General features: G+C 39.6%; 1 protein-coding gene across 3 annotated transcripts in view; it reads left to right on the plus strand.

Moving 5' to 3' along the window:
* Positions 1 to 23,280, plus strand: part of rgs20 (regulator of G protein signaling 20) — a 103,649-nt gene that overhangs the window by 71,422 nt on the left and 8,947 nt on the right. For 2 of the 3 annotated variants that reach the window (XM_063041810.1, XM_063041830.1), the window contains 2 exons: positions 8,605 to 8,691; positions 14,773 to 15,007. In XM_063041810.1, coding sequence (XP_062897880.1) covers positions 8,605 to 8,691; positions 14,773 to 15,007 — 322 coding nt within the window. The remainder of the gene's footprint in view (positions 1 to 8,604; positions 8,692 to 14,772; positions 15,008 to 23,280) is intronic. The other variant, XM_063041820.1, reaches the window with a different exon arrangement.

The following is a 23,280-nucleotide window of genomic DNA, read 5'->3' on the forward strand; positions in this document are numbered from 1 at the left end:
TTATCTACTGTCGGTGATCTCTTTCTGGAATTCTCGGGATTCACTCAGGTACAACCTGTCAACAAACTGTGTTGAAACTGTAGGAGCAACTACTGCCATAGCATAAGGCAAGATCCAAAGATTGGGGTTATTACATAATACAGTGGTCTCTGTACAATATGAAAACTGAAAACTCACATACACTCCACAGGGGGAGCCAAAGATTGGATCAGCATTTCCTTAACAGAGTATTATTTAGTTAAGATACCAAGGTTAGTTTAAATGGACGAACGGTCTCGGCCCGAAACGTTGACTGTACCTCTTCCTAGAGATGCTGCCTGGCCTGCTGCATTCACCAGCAACTTTGATGTGTGTTGCTTAGTTTAAATGGGTTTGTTTTAGATTCTCCCATTGATAATTAACATAGCACTGTGGTGGCATCTGTTCCATTGTGTAACACTGATGAATTTGAATGATGAATCTGTCTCCGTTTCAAATTAATATTGACAATATACTAATTATCTAACCACAATGAATAGCTTGAAATTTAGTGTATTATAAAAATGAATTTAATGATGCTTCATAAATTATAAATTTAATGCAGGATAAAAATTCATATTGATGAAATCCAATATACCTGAGATCTATTTCCCATTATAATTGATTGATTATTTAATTTCAAAGTTCAAAGTACACTTATTATCAAAGTACGTATACTTTATTCAACCTTGAGATTTGTTTTCGTACAGGCGGCTACAAAACAAAGAAACCCAATAGAACTTATTTAAAAAAGACTGTCAAACACCCAATGTGCAGGAAAAAAAGCACGCAAACAGCAGAAGTAAGCAAGTAGCATTCAGAACTGAAGTTCACAAAAGTGAATCCACGCTGTGATGGTGACAGGCCACAGCCCCAGTTTGGTGCAGACATGAGTAAACCTCACGGAGCAATGAGTTGAAGTCCAGTGCAGAGTCGAGTAAAACTAGCGGAGCAGCGATTGAACCAGCCCATCCCTCACCTCTGGCCCGGAAACCTTGACCTTTTTCAATCTGGGCTGGCACTTAAATCCTTCAAACGTCAGGTCATTCCTTGCACTCAGACCCAGGCCTTGCTGCTTTGATGTGCTCTCAGTCTGGTACCCTGCCACCTCAGTTCGGCCGAATTCTGGATGAAGTTTGTACTTTGTAAAGAGAACATAACAAAGCAGGCAGTGAATAATGTGAGGAAAGAAAGAACTAACTTACGTAGTGTTTTCTCAAGTTGTCAGATGTTTTAATGGTAATAATCAGAGTGTTTTTGCTTTACTGAATTTTTGTCAGTTTTGAACAAGCAAACAAGGTAGCAAACTTATACACTGCAGGTTTCCAAAAATGGTACTTTAAAGTATGTGACAAGTTTATCTGTTCATAGAAATCTGATCGAAGATTGAATGTTGGCCACAACACTGGGCAAATTCCCTGCTCTTCGTGAAATAATCTTGTAGAATCAAATCACTTCCTGGTTTTATATTAATAGCAGTAGTGTTGTGGAATCTCTTTCAAGCTGGCCATCTGAGGGCTTGGTCTTCTGTTTCATCTGAAAATCAATGCGTTAAGAAATTCATTGTACATTGAAATATGCAAAAAATGGCATCGTAAAGGAAACTTACGCCAGTTTCTAACTGTGCCAGTGGCATAGGATTTTCCTGTAAGGATGTGTCTGATTTAATGACATCAGTCATAGTCATTTCCACATTAATGCAGTATACCAGCTGACACTAACCTGTGCCAGTGGACCTAGGGGATCACTTAATGCAACTCTGCTAGAAGTAATTGTGTAGTTTAGAGTGTATTATTTAGAAGAATGGCAAGACTAACATGGAAATGAATATCCTGCTCCAGTCTCTCGCCCCAATGATCTTGCTGGTAAACATGGACTCCCATATATGGGCCCAGGGAGTCTTCAGGTTGGAGGATATTCCTTGTGGCCAGTACAATGGCTTTAGATGGTAGTCCCAGTGTTGCAAGGAATTGAATCACCTTATACATCAATTTAAGCAACAACAAAGCCATCACCAGCAAATGCAGAACTGCCCTTATACTTTACACCTTGCATTACACCCACTTCATAAACCTAACAATCACTAAGTATTCATATGCCCCCTACGTACATGAGAATGGTTTGAGGGAGCTAGACCTTTCTCTTTGGAGCAAAGGAGGATGAGAGCTGACTTGATAAAGTTGTACCAGATGATAAGAGGATAGTCAGAGTGGATAGTCAGAGACGTTTTTTTCCCAGGGCAAAAATATGATGGGGCATAACTTTAAGAGGATTGGAGGAAAGTATGGGGGGCGGGGGGAGGTTACAGTTAAGTTTTTTTTACATAGAGTGGTGGGTGCATGGAACTCTGCCAGGGTTTATGGTAGAGGCAGATGCATTAAGGACATTTATTAAACTCTTCGACAGGCAAATGGATGATAGAAACATGGAGAGCTATGTAGAAAGGAAGGGTTGATTGTAGAGTGGGTCCTAAGTTTGGCACAATATCGTAGCCTGTACAGTTTTATGTTCTATATACTCATACACTACTTCAACATTCAAGCACCCATCTGACACTTTACATATATCTTCAACTATTCAACTAACAGATACATCGCAAAAACAGATTGTAATACACTCTCACTCTTTCCTTTCCCTTGCTAAAGGCGGCACGCAATCTGCTTAAGGAACAAACTGGAGAGGGTCCTTACTGATTAATTTGCTTTGAAGAGAAGATAGTCACCATCATGGGCTAGTGGTCACAGAGCTTATGACTAAAATCAGTGAGGATGTCGACATGCTCAGTTCTAATCCTCTTTGTTTACACCACCACTTCCTTCTCATCCTGCACACTCTTCAGCTTCATAAGATTCAGATGGTTTATTGGTGCTCTCTTACCTGCCCCTGAATCATACCACCATGGCATTGTGCCACTCTCAATTTAGAGACTGCCAAGAAGTACAATTCAATCCACCCTTACCTGACAAGTTGCCAGGGACTCAGAAAGATGATGCTATGCTTCTGCATCTGACACTCCCACCCATCCGCTCAGAACTTGGCTTTGTATGGATGAGGGAGTCATTTAGACTCAGGACATGGTAGCACTGAGTCACTATACATGAGTAGCCAATGACAAAACTAGGGGGAGGGATTACCTTACACACCTGTTAGCTGCAAGGCCAAGTCACACACCAATTCTGCTCCACAGTACTGAAATGATGATATCCATTCGGCCACCTGTTGACAGGATACCTGATGCTTATCCAGGTAGAGTTGCTTGGGGTTCTATCCTTCTTCCTGGAAAGCCTGCATGAAATGGTTAGGAGATTGGAGAGCCCAGTTCCAGGTATACACCAGGATGGCTGTGGACTTTGAAGCCCAATCTTTTCAATATGAAAAGGTTGGGCTTAGCTCCATGGAAAAACTTACAACGTTAGTGGTCTGAAGAAGGAAATCTCAGTTTCTATTGTAGCTGTTATTCAGAGTATAATGCTACACTGGAATTTCTGACTTCACCACCAAAGTTCAGTCGGTTGTGACTATGCCTCTGGATTTCATTGATGGAAGAGGCTTTGAGGGAGCTGTGGTACTCTTGAGTCTCCACATCCTGAGGAGATTGAGGTGAGCAAGACTTCCCTGCTCCCACTGTGTTCTAACCAGTTTTTACAGGATCTCCAATGAGAGTGTCCTGATCAGCTACATCACCATCTGATATGGGAATTGCAAGACGTCTGCCCTCAAGACCCTACAAAGGATTACGAGGGACTTCTGAGAGGATCACTGGGGCCTCTTTTCCACCCATCTGAGATTTTATCAGGAGCGGTGCACATGCAAGCCCCTTAGCATTATCAAGAAACCCTTCCATCTGTCCCTCAATCTCTTTGAAGCTCTACCATCAGGCTAGGGGTACGATAGCATTAAAACAAGGATTGTGAGGGTGGGAAATAGCTTCTTCCCCCATGCTGTGAGACTACCGAACTCCCTTCCACCACCCAAGTCTCATCACATATGAAATGCCAATAGCATTATACTGTTTATTTTTCAACTTGTGCTAAATGTCAATCTTTATTTACTTCTTATTTTATTTGGAGATACAGCACAGAAAAGGCCCTTCTAGCCCTTCGGACCATGCCACCAGCAACTCCTGATTAACCCTGTCCCAATTACGGGACAATTTACAATGAGCAGTTGACCTACTAACTGTGGGAGGAAAGTGGAGCACCTGGAGAAATTCCACATATTCCACAGGGAGGGCATACAAACTCCTCACAGAAGATGTCAGAACTGAACTCTGAACTCTGACACCCCAAGCTGTAATGGCATCACACAAACTGTGGCACTTCTGAAATATATTTTATTGTATGTTCATTTATTTGTGGTAATATTACTTTATGTGTTGTATGTGAGTTATATGTACTGTGTTGTGTACCTTGGTCCAGAGGAACATTGTTTCATTTAAGACCGTACAGTGTTTCCAAACTTCCCTCTCTCAATACAAGGGCACTGGTGCTGCTACAATGCCTTTCCTTTCATACCCTTGGCTTTGCCCATCAGCTTGAAAGCCCAGACTACTGGCACCAATCATGAGATGGTGCAATCTGCAGACTGGCCATTCGGCTTTAAAATTGCTTCTGGTTAAACTTTCATTGATGTCTGCCACCATTTACACTTACTGCTTCACCACCAGGAGATCAGGAGGTGTTCCAGGGCTAAGGGAGCAAAACATCAATGAATGGTGGTCCCTCACTGATGACCCTGCAGCTGACCAAACTGTTGAAGGTGTTTTCAGGCAGCAATGCCAAGCAGGGAACATCTTCCTGTAAGTCTCATCAAAAGTGAGCAATCATTCACCAGTTTGTCTGGACCTCCTGAGCAAACAATTCTTATAAATAAAAGAAAATAGTGTGCAGAAGACACACACAAAGGAAAGGTGCTAGATGGATTTTGGAGAGATAATGTGTATAAAGTTGATTTGTTTGATCTAACTCATGAAGTTATTGAATCTTTGTGATTGAGAGGACACTCAGCCTCACAGGTACAGGCAGCTCTCTGCAAAGCCATCTAGTCAGTCCCATGCTCCTGCTGTTTCCCAAGAATCCCTCAAAATATTTTTACTCAGTCTTAAAATTCAGTTTCTCTCACTTCTGCTGATTTTAGGTCAGTGCTCTGCTTTCAGATCGGGCTGGTATTCACAAATAGTTCCAACACCCCTCCCTGCAGCCTGGTTTAGCTTGGGTTAAGCACTTTCTACATGTATACCCAACACATATGTGCAGACAAAGAAACATGAGTGGCCACATTTTTAAACAATATCCTATTCTAGAGAAAAATTATTTCCCTCTTATATGATGAAGGGGCTCAGCCCAAAACGTCAACTGTTCGTAGATGCTTCCTGAACTGCAGAGTTCCTCCAGCATTTTACTTCTGTTTTTCTGGACTTTCAGCATCTGCAGAACCTCTTGAGTTCGTAATTTGCCTGTTATGGTTTTTTTTTCCAGATTGAATCCTACCTACAAGCCACCTGGTAACTGATATTAATGAATAGCTGATTCAGTGCACACAGGCAACTTAGTTTAATTTACAGACAAAAAGGCAAAATATCGAATTTGGTGATTTTTTAAAATGTTTCTACACATTTCTAATGTCAGTGCCCATGTCTATGTTGAGGTCATGCTAAGTGACGAGGTTTCGATCCTGACTTTCAGTACTGTCAGTGTGGAGTTTGCATGTTGTCCCAATGGCCATGAAGGTTATCCTGGGTACTGCAGCATTCCAGTGTGCTGGCTGGTAGGTTAGGTGGGTACTTTAGATTACTCCAGCTGTACAATCAGGAGGAGATAATGAACATCTGAAGGCAATAGGTCAGAGAAAATAAATGACTCTAAGAACTGGCATATACTTGATAGACCAAATGGCTCTTTCCATGTAATAAGAAAATTTGAAAATAGCTACATCCACTTGATTTGCTGTAGTGATCATTAAAACCTGGAAATTGGAATACATTGTTCATTTTGTATGAGTAGCACATAGAAGCAATTTTGAGCATATTTTAAGTGTTTACACCCATATCCAGTTAAAGTGCCAACTTTTTGGAAATTACATTGGTGGACTTCCTCTCACAATTCACTGTAACCACCGTCATTTCCTCTTTGCCTTTCCTGTACATGATAACACTGCCAATATGTAAATGCTTATTAATTATTTAATGTCAGAAATTGCATCATAAGGAAGTAAGTTTGCCCTTCATAATTAATTTCAAGATCTCTCAGTCCTGAACCATCCGTTTCCTCAGATGCTGTCTGACTAGCTAAGTTTCTCCAGCAGTATGATTTTTTTTTTTGCTCCAGATTACAGAATCTACAATCTCTTAACACACAATATCTCCTGTAGTGCTGTACGGTTTTGTATTGCAACAAAGTGTAACTCCCATTTAGCAGCACCAAAGATTGGGTGTGAACCAGTATCCCTGCGTGCATTGAACAGCCTGTGGTTAATGAAGAGCTGTAATGCAAGATTATATTGGATTTGGAGTTGTGTATGTAGAATTAATTTATTTTATAAATTTTATCTTCATAAAGTTCCATGGTCCTTTTACCCCACTGGATCTAATTACTTATTATGGTCTTATAGTCTTATGCTCTCCTTGCTTCACACTCTTTCTGCAGTGTCTTCTGAAATGTCACATTTTGTCTACCCTCCTGTTCTGCAACTCTTAAAGAGCTTGTCCCTGATCGTCTGCTTTTTTTACTTTTCATTCTCTTAATGAGATCTTTGTTTATTGTTCATTACGCCATGAAGCACTCTGCCCGAGTTTCTTTACATGAGCATTTCCAAGGACATGCTGTCTATCCCTACGCAATGTCGGTGAAGTAGCAAGTGTGTAAAAGTTATTTAACTGGGTTAGCAGTGAGGTACTGAACAAAACCGCAGAATAGGTCACAGTGGTTATCTTACTTATGGTTTTCTTCAGTCTTGGGTGACAATTGCCTTGAAAAGTCTTAGGAGCAGAAATGCAGATGTATTTGATAGGATGTTGGAAAATTTAACAAATCAGTAAGTAATGGAAAATATAATTTAAATTTGGAATTGAAATATTGTGGAAGTTCAGGATGGAGCAGAAAATATCAGTTCACCAAAATTCAGCTGTAAATTCACCAGAAATGTAAATTAAGCTACAAACACTTGGTGAAACAAACGTAAACTTTGTTAAACTGCCATAGTTATACATATCCAGTACGAATGCCCGTTGTGCAGGACCATGCATGACCAGTGGTTGGGTGAGATATCATACACTCACCCCTCCCTTCAATGATCAAACACATTAAGAATGCCTGTACATGTGTACATTACACATAAATGTAAAGTTCACCTCTATATGCAGTCAGTTTTGATTTCCTGTGCACACCCTGGTCATGTGAATAGTCCAGTTTGTTTCTGTGAGTGAACTGCAGAGTTAAATCAGCAGCTTTAGAAAAGGTTTCTTGAAAACATAAAAGAAGTTAAAAAATGAAGAAAATAAAAAGTAAAACGTTCACGTGTCAAATTCCAATTCCTGTCATTGGTTCGCTAAAGCAAACTGCTTTTAGTTCTAAACTGGACAATTAGCAAGATGCTAAAAATGCTGCTGACCTGTGACCTTGAAAAGGACCCCAGGACAAATCAACCAGCTTTCTGGTTATACACATCTTCAATCTGCCAAGAAAATTTGCAGGTTTATCACTCCACACTGCTATTACTCTATATAACTTGAAATATCACTTGGCTACCATTTATAATAACCAGTGGTTGGTATGCACCTGGAATACTATGTACGTATATTTTTGGATACATCCACATTCCCACTTCTGGCTTCATAGGAAAAATAATTACATACTTACTTTGGTAAAGAGATTATTAATGGAAATCCCACAGCTTAAGAATGCTGTATATATCAAGTCTGGCTTCCAATAAGATGGCCAATGAGCCAGTAATTGAAGGACACAAACTTAAACCTTGCAACAACAACAATAAAAAAGGAGAGTTTAATTTATAAGGAGGTTGTTGGGAAATGAAATATTTTGCAATTCTATATAATTACACCAATTCTTTACAATTCTCTTTAAACAGACAGATAAAGACAGGCTTAACAATAAGATAGAAATGACAAGAGTAGGGTATAATGTAAATATATACATTATATGAAGACGAGACAACAATAGAGAGTAAATCAGTCACAAAGAATTAAGAAGGTGGGACATAAGAAAAGATATAATTTGACAAGTAGGGAAGATATATTAATCTACTTCTAATTGTTTTTGCCATGAAAGATAAGCATACATTACAAATTACAAAAAATTGGCTAGTTTAGTACTCTTATGCCTGGTGATAAATGTAACTTAAGGTTTTTTTTGTATTATCATCTAAGCTGGATAATATTGACAATAACTGTTAATGATTTTAGTGACCACTATTCAAGACTGGAGAAAATATTTTGGAGGTTCCTCTCTATCCTTATTTTCAGTAATCAAAAAGATTACTGCTCATCAGTCTAAATTTCTTTTGTGAATAACACACCATTGCCATTTACTTTTGTACCCAGATAAAATGATTTTATTTACTACCTTGCAGTCTTACTGTTAGGAATGAAGATGACGAACGAGCAAGAAGAATGTCTCAGGAAGCTAGAGGAGAAAGCCTGCCAAACTGTGAAGAAAGGTATGTTATTCCTTAACCGATATACAGTATACCTGCCATTGAAATGATTGCTATTGTTAACATGTTAGCAGTGATTTTGTTGCTGAAGTGGGGAGTTGTAATTGAAAGCAGTGGGTAGGGTTTAACTTAGCTCCTGGTAGAAATCAGGTGGTTGAGACCTGATCAATATACACACTTCTCATCTGAAATTCCTCTCCATTAGTTTTGAGAGATGGTAAACAGAAATACTACCCCATCCTTCTTGTAATGTGAACAAAATGTATAGAAAAATACAGCATCATGAAAAAGTAAAGAGATGATTAGTTCGTTAACATATTTTCATCAAAAAATTATTTTCGGTCTTTTTTCCCAGCTGGAGTTCTCTGTTATGGTGCAACCCTCCTCCCTTAGTAACACCAAAGTTAATTGAATGTTCCACGGCAACTCTTTTGTTAAACAACTAAGCTCAGAGCAACAGGGATGTCCACTGGATTTGTTTTTGTACTAGCAATTTGCAATTGATCATGCATTTTATTACTTTGCTAATCTTTCTAACCACAGTGAGGCTATTTGTTGCGGACTTTAGAGGAGAGACCATTATAAGAATATCTTTATTGTCATTGTTGTGGAGCAATGAAACACAGTTTAGCAGCTCAACGTTTTGCAGCATGACAAAGAATATATACATAAAATAAACCCTAAAAACTCAGGAGTGCAGTCCAAAATTAATAATATATGGATGGCGGGGTAGGACTATTGCACACCTGCCATTCCTGGAAGTGTGATGCATTTAGCTGCCGCCGTCTTAGGAGGGGGGCAGGAGAAGGGAAGGGGGTGTTATACATTTCACTGCTTGTGGGTAGAAGCTGTTAAGGAGTCTCTTTGTTTTCGTCCTTAATGCTCTGTATCTCTTCCCAGAAGGTAGAGGGGAAAACAGGTGATGTCCAGGATGAGTGGGATTGCATGAGTGGGATTTAAGATTGCATCTTAAACTAGGTGAGGCAGTGGTGTGAACAATGGTCAGTTTTAACTTACAGTGTTGGAGAATAAAAAGGCTCTTCCAACCATCCTTTATTAGCCATTTTCTGTTAACAGCAATCGTTAAAATTGGTCTTAAAGGTAAAGAAAATTTTACACAATGAGGAGTGGGGGTTAGAGGGGATGAGGAAAGTTAAGTAGGAGAGGAAGATTAAATAATAGGCAGTTGTTACATAACTTCCAATGTCTACGCTTGCTGAAGCTGAACTGTGATTGGTATCGTAATAAATGATTATTGTTATAAACAGCAAAAAATAATAAGGCATTCATATCAACACACACAGTAAGCCATTCATATTCCATTTTTCTGAATGCATTTGAGTACTGAGGTAAAAAGTCACCTTGCCTTGTTTTCCTTATCATTATGAAAGACCAATCAAAAATGCTTACTGAGCAGAACAGTTACCATCTAATGTCAGACACAAATTAAGTTCATATTCAGTCTGAAATTATGTTGATTTGAAAAATCCCTGATTTTTAATTAGTGAAAGTTTCCAATAAAAGGAGGGAATAAAAATCTTAACTTAAATCATTGGTAAAATATTATCTCAGTAAAATCTCATGTAAACATCTTCTGTTAAAAAATTTCATCTCAGTCAAACCTACTGATTTATTTATATGGATGAACTTATTTACTTTGATAAAATGTATTTACTTTTCACCAACTTCCTCAATAAACCTTGTATTCAGATACACAAGTGTATTTTATTGATGCTGTGGGGAAGCTGCTGTTTCCAGGACATCACTAAATAACCAATACAAATAAGGCATTAGATAAATGGGTTACTGTATTCAGGATATTGAAATTTTGAAATATTTTGATGAGGTAAGTAATCTACATTCCATGTACTGAATAGAAGAGAGAACGATTCAATTATATTTTTTGCATTCTGTGTTTCAAGAATATTTTTTGGCTTAAATAGCATTCTGCTCATAATGGTCCAGGATAATTAGTGGTTCCTGAACAAAGGTTAATAAAGAGGCGTGTGTGGAAAGTCAACTGTACTGTATGGAATGACAAATAGAGAGATAATTTTCTTTTCCTTTCTAACTTCACTGTCAAATGTACTCTGTGGAACCTAGAAAAAAATCTGTGGAATCCATATCAGGGTATGATTATATTCTGGCCAGTTGGCTTTAATGATGAATGATTGCCTGGAACTTCAATCATGCGGCACTGTTTCTTTTTCAGCACTTGTATATGAAAATAAGTTCATTTTAAAGTGGCACATTGTTGTGATCGTTTCCGAGTCAGTATGGGCCTCTCCCAAGACCTTGCCCGGGCATTTTCTATCATGAGTCATCCTTACATTGATGACGTGTTTAATGATATTCATGCTCACTGAGAGCCTTGCTGGGAGAAATTAACTTGTGGGATTCCAAAACATACCCACAGAAGAACACTGTCAGCTGAATAATGGTAGCACTGCCTCAGTATAATTTAGTGAGGAATTCCTGAGGAAATTCCAGCCCATGAAAGGGACACTGATTCAGGTGCTTCCTTTAAATTACTTAAGTACCTGCCTCCTCCATAGTACTAACCACCCCCGCCACCCGCCCCCCACTCCCCAACAAGCTCAGAAACCTGCTGATCTTTCACAACCATGAATTCTCATTCCTCAAGCCCTAATCATTAAAACTTCTAGAACCGAGTTTCTTAACCCGACCTCCAAATGTCAACTGAAAACCCCTACTAAGATCATAATTCCATACCCAGTAAAGTGAATTTCTTGCTCTTCTCCACACTGATACTCCGATTAAGTGGTACGAAAGCATCTGCAAAGCAGTTATATCCATGCCCAAATATACTTCCACACTCTTCTTTCTGCCATTTAGTAACAGCCCAACTATGCAATCTCTGTGTAGGTCCAAACTTCTTCCTCCTTTACCAGGGAGAGTAATTTCCTTGCATGCTCTTGCTGCAACCATCATGACACCCCAAAATTATCAGTAAATCTGGGATTATCCTCGGCAGATCTACTCTCCACTTCCTTCATGCTGCACGGTAGGCAATGTCAAAGAGCGTAAAGTCTTATACTTTCAAAGTCAATTTACATAAGCGTTGTGAAATTACTTTCTGCAGTGCTTTTTCATTGCTCTGCTGAATTGAATGAAAAAAACATAACTAATGATCTGGATGTGCTGTAAGAAAACCCAAGTCTTCCACCCACCATTGTCTGTCCCACCTTCAATCTCTTCTGCACCTGCAAACAGTCTATCTCTTCCTAATGTCACCGGTTTCCTATTTGCGCTATCTCCCATTCCTCACCAAGTTTCCTGTGCATTTCTAGAGTTTCTAATAAATCAGAAATCTTAGGAAATCTAGTTAGAACATTTCTCACTGGAAACGTAAATTTAGAAAAAAATAAGTTCGGGTCTTTTCAATGTAGCTGTTAACCAATTTGCTAGCACATAGGTAACATTTTAGTTATTTCTCATAATCAATCTACCAAAATATTGGTTTCAATTTTTTTTTATGGTTTCTGTTTTATGTTGCTTCAATTGTTCATGTTTTATCTGTTGAGCACAAAAATAAAATCTCATCCTACACAATCTTTTAAATGTTTTGTCTGAATACTCTAGAATAATGACTGTGAAATTTATTTTTTTTAATGTTCATTAACCTGTCTAGGAGCTTTATTTCATTGATATTGAAGGCATTAACTATTGTTGATTTTTTAATAATTGATCTGAGCACATTGGTTTAGTATTCACCACTGAATACTTGGAGAAAATGAGCTTCCAAGGGATCATTTGCATATCTCTATTTTAATCCTCTGGGGAATCCAAGCAGAAAAATCCTCAGTTGTGTGCATTGGAATGTTTTGCTCCATTAAAGGGATGGTATAAACAAAAGTGATATTCCGAGTGTTAAGAACATGTGCAATATGCTTACTTTGTACCTTCATTAGTGGTTAATTTTAAATTCTCATATAAACACCTGAACTTATGAGTTAGACTAAAACGAACAACTAAACTAATTAGCGATATCTCTCTTAGAAATTGGATAGGAGTGAAGATTTCAAGGGAGTTGGGTAGGTAGAAACTACTTTCATTAGTTGAGCAGTCTATGTTTGGAGGACAGTCTAAAAATTAGAGCCAGTCCTTTAAAGGAATAAATTAGGAAATACAGCTAGCTGTTAAGGTTTGTAGAAGTTTGAAACTTACTACTCCAAATGAGAATCAATTCCTGGTGAGTCGTTAATATGTTTGATGGATTTTTATTAACCAGTGGTTTTAAAGAAAATGGAGCAAAGACAGATATATGAAGTTAGATCACAAATCATCCACAAATTTATCTAATCGTAAAACCTCAGAACAGAATTTTGCAGGAGAGGCTGACTTCAAAGAAGGAATGACTCCTACCTCAGCTAGATTGCTGCTGTATTCTTCTTTCACTACATCCTTTGTAAACTGAACTGTACCAATACATTCCAGCCTTTGTCCCTTTGTACTACTGCCCATAATCATCCAAATCTCTGATGTTCATGCCCTGACTCACTCAGTCCCACCACCATTAAGATAGTGGCACTATGTTGATTTGTGATTCGACAATGCCTAGATTTTAAATTTTTCACTTTTTAAAAAATCCTTCCATGACCACATGCTCACCCCTGTGACCTTCTCCAGCTCTACAGTGCCTTAGTATGTTTGCTTTCCTCCATTTCTGCTCATCCCTGAATTTAATTGCTCTGCTATCAGCTGTCAATATTTCAGTTGCCCTGATGTCTGGAATTCCCTCCTTAAATCTTTCCACAACTCTTTCCCAATTTGACTCTCCTTAAAATCCATCTCCTTGAACAATTTTTTTCAGGTGTCTGACAAATCTTCAGTTTTCATTCTTTCCTCATTGATCGTTATTCCTTCAAAACTCAAAAGTCCTAAACTCTGGAATTAGACTGAGCCTTAATAGCACCTTAGTCAACTCAGTGAGAAATTTTGTTTAATAATGCACCAGGAGCAAATTTAAACCTTTTACTATATTACAAGTACTGGAGAAATTGATGTTCTTGGATGATACTATCCACTGAAGTTTGTAATTACATATGTTGTGATAAATTTCACAACCAATTATAAGGATAGCAAGGCACTGCATACAGGGAATGCCAGTGCAACATTTGTGGACATCGGTTTGATGAATTAAGCAAAGTTCATCTTCTAATACTGAATGAAAACTACTTTGTTAAACAGTAGTGCGTTGAGTCTTTATCATGACCCATTTCTTTCCTGGCATAATTATCATCTAGTTGTATTTATTTTTCAAACATATCAGCTATTATTTTTGTACCTAATCTGACTTAGAGTATTTATACTCTGTGTTCACTCAAGATATTTCTGTTGAATGCATTTTCTTTCATTTCAATCTATTACATTGATTAAACATCCCTTGATATTTATACGGTGTCTTTAATACAGTAAAAGATCCCAGGGTGCTTCACAGACCATTATCAATCAAACCTAACACCGAGCCACATAGTTATTAGGGCAGATTGTTGGGATCTTCTTATAGGATGAAAGAGAAGCAGAGAGGTTTAGGAATAGAATTCCAGAGTTTAGGACTTGGGTTCTGAAGGCACATCCACCAATGAGAATAGAATTAAACCTGAGACCTGCCAGACCAGCAAAACAGGAAGAATTCTGACATTTCAGCAGGTTCTAAGATAGGAAGAAATTAGTGAATTGGACCCAATTCAGAATATTCCTTCTGTGTGAATTTAATAAACTGCAATTTGGTAAGCTACTTATGAAATCAACTGTGTAGATCTAAAACACAAACACGAGGAGATCTGCAGATGCTGGAAATTCAAGCAACACACACAAAATGCTGGTGGAACGCAGAAGGGTCTTGGCCCGAATCGTTGACTGTGCTTCTTCCTATGGATGCTGTCTGGCCTGCTGCATTCCACCAGCATTTTGTGTGTGTTGTGCGTAGATCTAAAAGGTGTTTTTCCATGTTTTCATTTAAAATGCTGTCTTTGAATTTCAGGTTGTTTCCTGGAATGTTCATACAAAGGTTTCCTTGAATTAACAATTGCTTCCTTCTTTATGACTTTGCTAATACAGTCCAAAGCCAACACTTGAAGAAGTGCAATCCTGGGGACAGTCTTTTGACAAGTTAATGAAAAGTCCTGCAGGAAGAAATGCATTCCGAGAATTTTTACGAACAGAGTACAGTGAGGAGAATATGTTATTTTGGCTGGCCTGTGAGGACCTTAAGAAAGAAGTCAACAAAAATATTGTGGAAGAGAAAGCAAGGTTAATATATGAGGATTATATATCCATCCTTTCACTTAAAGAGGTGAGTTCATGTTACATTAATCATTTTGGGAGTTTTTAAGTAAAATATACTATCGTGGAAACCAAGTGCTCATCAGAATACTTTATAAATGCACATAATTACACTAGTGAAATTTAAGAGACTACTAGACGGGTATATGGAGGAATTTAAGGTGGGCGGTTATACGGGAGGCAGGGTTTAAGGGTCAGCTCAACATTGTGGGCCGAAGGGCCTGTACTGTGCTGTACTGTTCTATGTTGTATGTTCTAAATAATCCAAAAATGTACTTTTGTGATTTGGCAGATTAATGATATAATCTAAATGCTGAGAAGAGGTGTAGAAATAATGATGTAATGGTTTAGAAGGGGTAAATATAATTTTCTCCAATTAGTGAATGGCCCCAGGATCATAGAACGTTGATTCAAAATGATGAAGAAGTACACAGGAGAGATGATGAAAGTATCTGTTTTAGACAGAAAATGTTTAACCCCAAGGAGCTCACTGCCTGCCATGCCTTAATAAGTAGCATTAATAAGTCTTTTGAAAGGAATTAGGAAAACATTTGGAAGAATAATAATCTGGAAAACATTGGGGGAAAAGTACAGGCAGATGCAAATGAATGCAAAAGATGGGCTGCATGTCCTCTTCTTATGTCACAACAATTCAATAGGAAGGAGAAGTAATTCAGTCCATTTGCATTTACTTTAACGTGCAGATCTGCTTAAAATGTGCACACATTAGTTTATGCTGATGATCATCTCTGAGTCAGTCAGAACACTGGCCTACACATTTTGGGCACAATCAATGGGAGGGCCTACTGTCAGATGGGAATCTGTCACAAACTCTGTAATTTTGTATTTGTACATAAGGGTGAAAGCTGTTCTAATGATTTTTTGGGCATGTGGTTCTTTTTCTTTTATCCAATTTCCTATTTATTTAAAATCACAGTATTTGTTAGCGCCAAAAAGATGACCTCCAGTTTTTGGGCAGATTTTACTTCTTGGAGGGAGTAGGTGCATCAGAACTACAAATGCCTGGAAAAATAAATGGTCAATAAATAGGTTTTAACCGTAGCTGAGAAAATAACTGAACCAAATTCAAACCGGTCAAGCTATATACCTCAACTGAAAAAATATGTGGGTGCGAGGGAGTAAAGATGAGGATTCTTATAATCACCACTTACTATTCCTTTGAAAGCTGTTTCTATATAAAATGTTGCCACAGATTATCTACGCAGATTACCCCCTGTCATTGTTTAAAACACATTGCTCCAGAAAACCATCTATCTGAAAAATATTATTTTTAATTCACATGGTTCTAATATATTCAAAAATGTCTATCTATTCTAACAGTCTGAGGAGAAGTAGGTAAATTCCAGTTTTTCAGATAGAATTTGTGTGGTATTGACATATTCAGATATGGTTAAAATAGCTTGGTTACTGTTTTTGACCTAGAGACAAGACGTGAAAGTACGTCATAGGCTGATTTCCTTCTGTACTTGCACAGCTGTTAAGAAAATACTGAATTGAATTGACTTTATTAGTTACATCCTTTAAATACATGAGGCGTAAAAATCTTTACGTTACGTCTCCTTTCAAATGTGCAATGTGCTATTTTAGGAATTCATAATTAATATTATGTACAACAAGATAGTCAGTGTAACATAGAAATATAGTAGCATCAGCATGAACTAATCAGTCTGATGGCCTGGTGGAAAAAGCTGTCCCGGAGCCTGTTGGTCCTGTTATACATACAGTAAAGGAGGGGGCTAAGTACACAGCCCTGAGGGGCACCTGTGTTGAGAGTCAGAGGGGCAGAGGTGAGGAACCCACTCTTACCACCTGCCGGCAATTTGATAGGAACTCCAGGATCTAGCTACACTCGGCAGGGTGAAGGCCGAGGTCTCTGAGCTTCTTGTCGAGTCTGGAGGAAATTATGGTGTTGAATGCTGAGCTGCAGTCCAAGAACAGCATTCTCACATAAGCATCCCTCCTCTCCAGATGTGTAAGGATGGCGTGTAGAACTGTGGCTATTGCATTGTCTGGCGATTGATTGTGTCAGCAGGCAAATTATAGGGGTCCAGTGTGGGTGGGAGCAAGCTGCAGATGTAATCCTTGACCAGCCACTCAAAGCATTTGCTTGTTATTGAGGTGAGTGCGACAGGACGCCAGTCGTTCAGACCTGTTACCTTGGTCTTTTTAGGTACAGGGACTAAACCTATTGATCTTTTAAAATAATATTACCAGAAGCAATGACACTACACAAACTGATGCTAAATTATAAAATTAAAAATGCTTCTTTTTATCTATAGATCATGAAGATGTGATCCATAATAAATCCTGGCAAATATGGCTAGCATATGCACAGCTGTACCCACTTAATTAGAAGATTATAAGACATTATTCCTATTTCCCATTATATGCAATGTAAGCATATAATAAAACTAGAATTCCTTAAGTTATGCAACACACATCAAAGTTGCTGGTGAACGCAGCAGGCCAAGCAGCATCTATAGGAAGAGGCGCAGTCGACGTTTCAGGCCGAGACCCTTCGTCAGGACTAACTGAAGGAAGAGTGAGTAAGGGAGTAAATCCCTTACTCACTCTTCCTTCAGTTAGTCCTGACGAAGGGTCTCGGCCTGAAACATCGACTGCGCCTCTTCCTATAGATGCTGCTTGGCCTGCTGCGGTCACCAGCAACTTTGATGTGTGTTGCTTGAATTTCCAGCATCTGCAGAATTCCTGTTGTTTGCGTTTAAATTCCTTAAGTTATATTCAGATGCTTCACAAATCTCCTCTAGAGGGCTCTGGAGGAGATCTAATATATAAAGACTCTCAGCGACAGTAAACATGGACTTACAGTATGAATATTCTATGGGTATCTATAAGCATTTGTTCATTATTGACTGCAAAATTTGGATCATAACATTTAATATGTAGTAGTGTTATTTGTTATATTCCTAATGGTTTCAATTGCAAAAGAACCACAAGATAGTTTGCAAGCTTAAGGTTTCAGGTTGTTTATTCTTAGTAGCTTAGTAGGAGTGAATGCAAGCACCGTATAAAATATAACCAACCTATCTCTATATGGTGTGAAAGCTTTAATCACAATATATTTAATTCTTCAGTTACTGCTGCAAAAAAAAGTCTGTGGTAATATGGTGTAGATGATTAGCCTTCAAAATCTAATTTTCAAGCTTTATCAAAATACTTAATGTGTCTTCTGCTACATTTACATCAATGATCTATATTGAATTCTTGTGCATTTCCCTGTCCCATGTGTATAATACTTCTCACCTTCTTATGCCTACAGTCACCATGACTCCTAATTCTACTCCCAGTCACAATGTTACTACTACAGTAATTTTCTGTGCATCACTGCTGCCTATCAGAATTCTCGTTTTGACTCCCATTATTGTGGTGGAGTTTTCAACATCATTAAATATGTCCATACACTTTCTGCTCACCTACTTCTCCAATTTAATTTCTATCACAATCCTATTCCTGAAAAATAATCCTATTTTTTCATTCAATTTTTCTTTCTTTCTTGTTGCAGGTTTAGAGCAGAGGTATGCCAGGCAGGATAGTGGAATGCTCCTCTTGCGGAATGTGGGAAGGCAGGGAGACCTCCATTGTCCCTGACGTCTACCCCTGCAAGAAGTGCATCCAGCCACAGCTTCTTTCAGACCATGTTAAGGAACTGGAGCTGGACCTGGATGAACTCGAATCATTCAGGAGGCTGAAGGTTAATTAACAGGACATACAGGGAGGTAGCTACTGTACATGTAAGGTGCAGGGCACATGTTAACTAGGTGACTGTCAGGAGGAGGAAAGGGGATGGGCAGCCAGTGCAGAGTATCCCTGTGGCCATGGCCGTTCACCTCAACATCAGGTATACCATTTTGGATACTATTTTGGGGGGGTGGGTGAGGTGATGAGCTAGAAGAAGAAAGCTCTATTTGATCAGTTCTCTGGCCATGCACGATAGTGAAATGCTCCTCTTGCACAATGTGAGAAGGGACCGAGTCTGTGACTCAAATGGGGACAAGGGAGAAGAGGAGTGCAATATTGATAGGGGATTCCATGGTTAGAGAAGCAGACAGGAGATTCTGTGGATGTGAAAGAGTCTCCTAGGTGCCAGGGTCAGGAGTGTCTCAGATCAGGCCCACGGCATTCTAAATGGGGAGAGTGAGCGGCTGGAAGTTGCAGTACATATTGGTAAACAAAACAAGGAGGTGAAAAGGGAGGAGGTCCTAAAGAGAGAATATAGGGAGTTAGGTAGAAAGCTAAAAAGCAAGACATCTACGGTAATAATCTCTGGATTACTACCTGTGCCATATGCCAGTGAGAGTATGAATAGGATGATTTGGCAGATGAATACTGTATGTGTTTGAAGATTTAGTACAGGGGCATTGTTTCAGATTTCTGGGATCGCTTATGGGGAAGGTATGACCTGTACTAAAAGACGGGTTACTCATTGAATCTGATAGGAACCAATATCCTTGCAGGGTGGTTTGCTAGAGTTGTTGGGGAGAGTTTAAACTAATTTGGAGAGAAGGATGGAGCAGTTGCCATACAAGTAGGTGCAGCGTGTAGTGGGACTGTGAGGAAGAACAGGCAGATGATAAGGCAAAGTAGCAGTCAGTGGGTTGAGTTGAAGTATAACACAGGGACAGAATCAAAAAGGGTGCTGAATACAGGATGGAAGGTGTTATATTTGAATGCACATAGTATACGGAATAAGGTAGATTATCTTGTAGTGCAGTTAGAGACTGGCAGGTATGCAGCTGTGTGCATCACTGAATTGTGGCTGAAAAAAGATCATTGTTGGGAGCTTAACATCCAAGGATACACACAAGGACAGACAAGTAGGCAGAGAGGGTGAGGTAGGTCTGTTGGTGAAAACAAAACAAAATCATATCCTCAGAAAGAGGTGACATAGAATTGGAAGAAGGAGAATTCTTGTGGGTAGATTTAAGAAACTGCAAGGGTAAAAAGACATGATGGTAGTTATATACAGGCTGCCAAACAACGGCCAGGATGTGGGGTACAAATTAAAATGGGTGATAGGAAAGGTATTGCATGTAAAAAGGGCAATGTTGCAATAATGATAGGGGATTTCAATATGCAGGTACACTGGGAAAATCCTAAGGAAAAGGCCAGTGGAAAGCGGCCAGTGCGTGAGTGGGCCATTGAAGGAGTAGAGCTTTGAGGCTTTGACTCGAGAGATTCTGGCAGTTTTGGCAGTTGGTCTGTGCAATCTAGTCAATCAAGATTTGAATAGATCAGCAGGAAGCCGTTGATTAGACAATCAAGATTTGAATTGCTCAGACTCAGCAGAAAGCAGCTGATTGGGCAGTCGAGGTCAGGTGACCAAACATTTTGAAATGCTCAAACAGATAAATAGAGGGATAGCTCAAGCGAAGCGGCCAGTGCGTGAGTGGGCCAGTGAAGGAGTGGAGCTTTGAGGCTTTGACTCGAGAGGCTTCGATGAGAAGAGGCGGAGGACAAGCTAGCTCGCAGTTAGTTTTTACAATGTCTCCTGAGACAGTGATGTGCCTTTCATAGAAACATAGAAACATAGAAAATAGGTGCAGGAGTAGGCCATTCGGCCCTTCGAGCCTGCACCGCCATTTATTATGATCATGGCTGATCATCCAACTCAGAACCCAGCCTTCCCTCCATACCCCCTGACCCCTGTAGCCACAAGGGCCATATCTAACTTCCTTTTAAACATAGCTAATGAACTGGCCTCAACAGTTTGCTGTGGCAGAGAATTCCACAGATTCACCACTCTCTGTGTGAAGAAGTTTTTCCTAACCTCGGTCCTAAAAGGCTTCCCCTCTATCCTCAAACTGTGACCCCTCGTTCTAGACCTCCCCAACATCGGGAACAATCTTCCTGCATCTAGCCTGTCCAATCCCTTTAGGATCTTATACGTTTCAATCAGATCCCCCCTCAATCTTCTAAATTCCAACGAGTACAAGCCCAGTTCATCCAGTCTTTCTTCATATGAAAGACCTGCCATCCCAGGAATCAATCTGGTGAACCTTCTTTGTACTCCCTCTATGGCAAAGATGTCTTTCCTCAGATTAGGGGACCAAAACTGCACACAATACTCCAGGTGTGGTCTCACCAAGGCCTTGTACAACTGCAGTAGTACCTCCCTGCTCCTGTACTCGAATCCTCTCGCTATAAATGCCAGCATACCATTCGCCTTTTTCACCGCCTGCTGTACCTGCATGCCCACTTTCAATGACTGGTGTATAATGACACCCAGGTCTCGTTGCACCTCCCCTTCTCCTAATCGGCCACCATTCAGATAATAATCTGTTTTCCTATTTTTGCCACCAAAGTGGATAACTTCACATTTATCCACATTAAATTGCATCTGCCATGAGTTTGCCCACTCACCCAACCTATCCAAGTCACCCTGCATCCTCTTAGCATCCTCCTCACTGCTAACACTGCCACCCAGCTTTGTGTCATCCGCAAACTTGGAGATGCTGCATTTAATTCCCTCATCCAAGTCATTAATATATATTGTAAACAACTGGGGTCCCAGCACTGAGCCTTGCGGTACCCCACTAGTCACCGCCTGCCATTCTGAAAAGGTCCCGTTTATTCCCACTCTTTGCTTCCTGTCTGCTAACCAATTCTCCACCCACACCAATACCTTACCCCCAATACCGTGTGCTTTAAGTTTGCACACTAATCTCCTATGTGGGACCTTGTCAAAAGCCTTTTGAAAATCCAAATATACCACATCCACTGGTTCTCCCCTATCCACTCTACTAGTTACATCCTCAAAAAATTCTATGAGATTCGTCAGACATGATTTTCCTTTCACAAATCCATGCTGACTTTGTCCGATCATTTCACCGCTTTCCAAATGTGCTGTTATCACATCCTTGATAACTGACTCCAGCAGTTTCCCCACCACCGACGTTAGGCTAACCGGCCTATAATTCCCCGGTTTCTCTCTCCCTCCTTTTTTAAAAAGTGGGGTTACATTAGCCACCCTCCAATCCTCAGGAACTAGTCCAGAATCTAACGAGTTTTGAAAAATTATCACTAATGCATCCACTATTTCTTGGGCCACTTCCTTAAGCACTCTGGGATGCAGACCATCTGGCCCTGGGGATTTATCTGCCTTCAATCCCTTCAATTTACCTAACACCACTTCCCTACTAACATGTATTTCGCTCAGTTCCTCCATCTCACTGGACCCTCTGTCCCTTACTATTTCTGGAAGATTATTTATGTCCTCCTTAGTGAAGACAGAACCAAAGTAATTATTCAATTGGTCTGCCATGTCCTTGCTCCCCATAATCAATTCACCTGTTTCTGTTTGCAGGGGACCTACATTTGTCTTTATCAGTCTTTTCCTTTTTACATATCTATAAAAGCTTTTACAGTCCGTTTTTATGTTCTCTGCCAGTTTTCTCTCATAATCTTTTTTCCCCTTCCTAATTAAGCCCTTTGTCCTCCTCTGCTGAACTCTGAATTTCTCCCAGTCCTCAGGTGAGCCACTTTCTCTGGCTAATTTGTATGCTACTTCTTTGGAATTGATACTATCCCTAATTTCTCTTGTCAGCCACGGGTGCACTACCTTCCTTGATTTATTCTTTTGCCAAACTGGGATGAACAATTGTTGTAGTTCATCCATGCAACCTTTAAATGCCTGCCATTGCATATCCACCGTCAATCCTTGAAGTGTCATTTGCCAGTCTATCTTAGCTAATTCATGTCTCATACCTTCAAAGTTACCCCTCTTTAAGTTCAGAACCTTTGTTTCTGAATTAACTACGTCACTCTCCATGTTAATGAAGAATTCCACCATATTATGGTCACTCTTACCCAAGGGGCCTCTCACGACAAGATCGCTAATTAACCCTTCCTCATTGCTCAAAACCCAGTCCAGAATAGCCTGCTCTCTAGTCGGTTCCTCGACATGTTGGTTCAAAAAACCATCCCGCATACATTCCAAGAAATCCTCTTCCTCAGCACCTTTACCAATTTGGTTCACCCAGTCTACATGTAGATTGAAGTCACCCATTATAACTGCTGTTCCTTTATTGCACACATTTCTAATTTCCTGTTTAATACCATCTCCGACCTCACTACTACTGTTAGGTGGCCTGTACACAACTCCCACCAGCGTCTTCTGCCCCTTAGTGTTACGCAGCTCTACCCATATCGATTCCACATCTTCCCGGCTTATGTCCTTCCTTTCTATTGCGTTAATCTCTTTTTTAACCAGCAACGCCACCCCACCTCCCCTTCCTTCGTGTC

The sequence above is a fragment of the Mobula hypostoma genome, chromosome 1 (genome assembly GCF_963921235.1).
Source record: "Mobula hypostoma chromosome 1, sMobHyp1.1, whole genome shotgun sequence".
NCBI classification, from domain to species: domain Eukaryota; kingdom Metazoa; phylum Chordata; class Chondrichthyes; order Myliobatiformes; family Myliobatidae; genus Mobula; species Mobula hypostoma.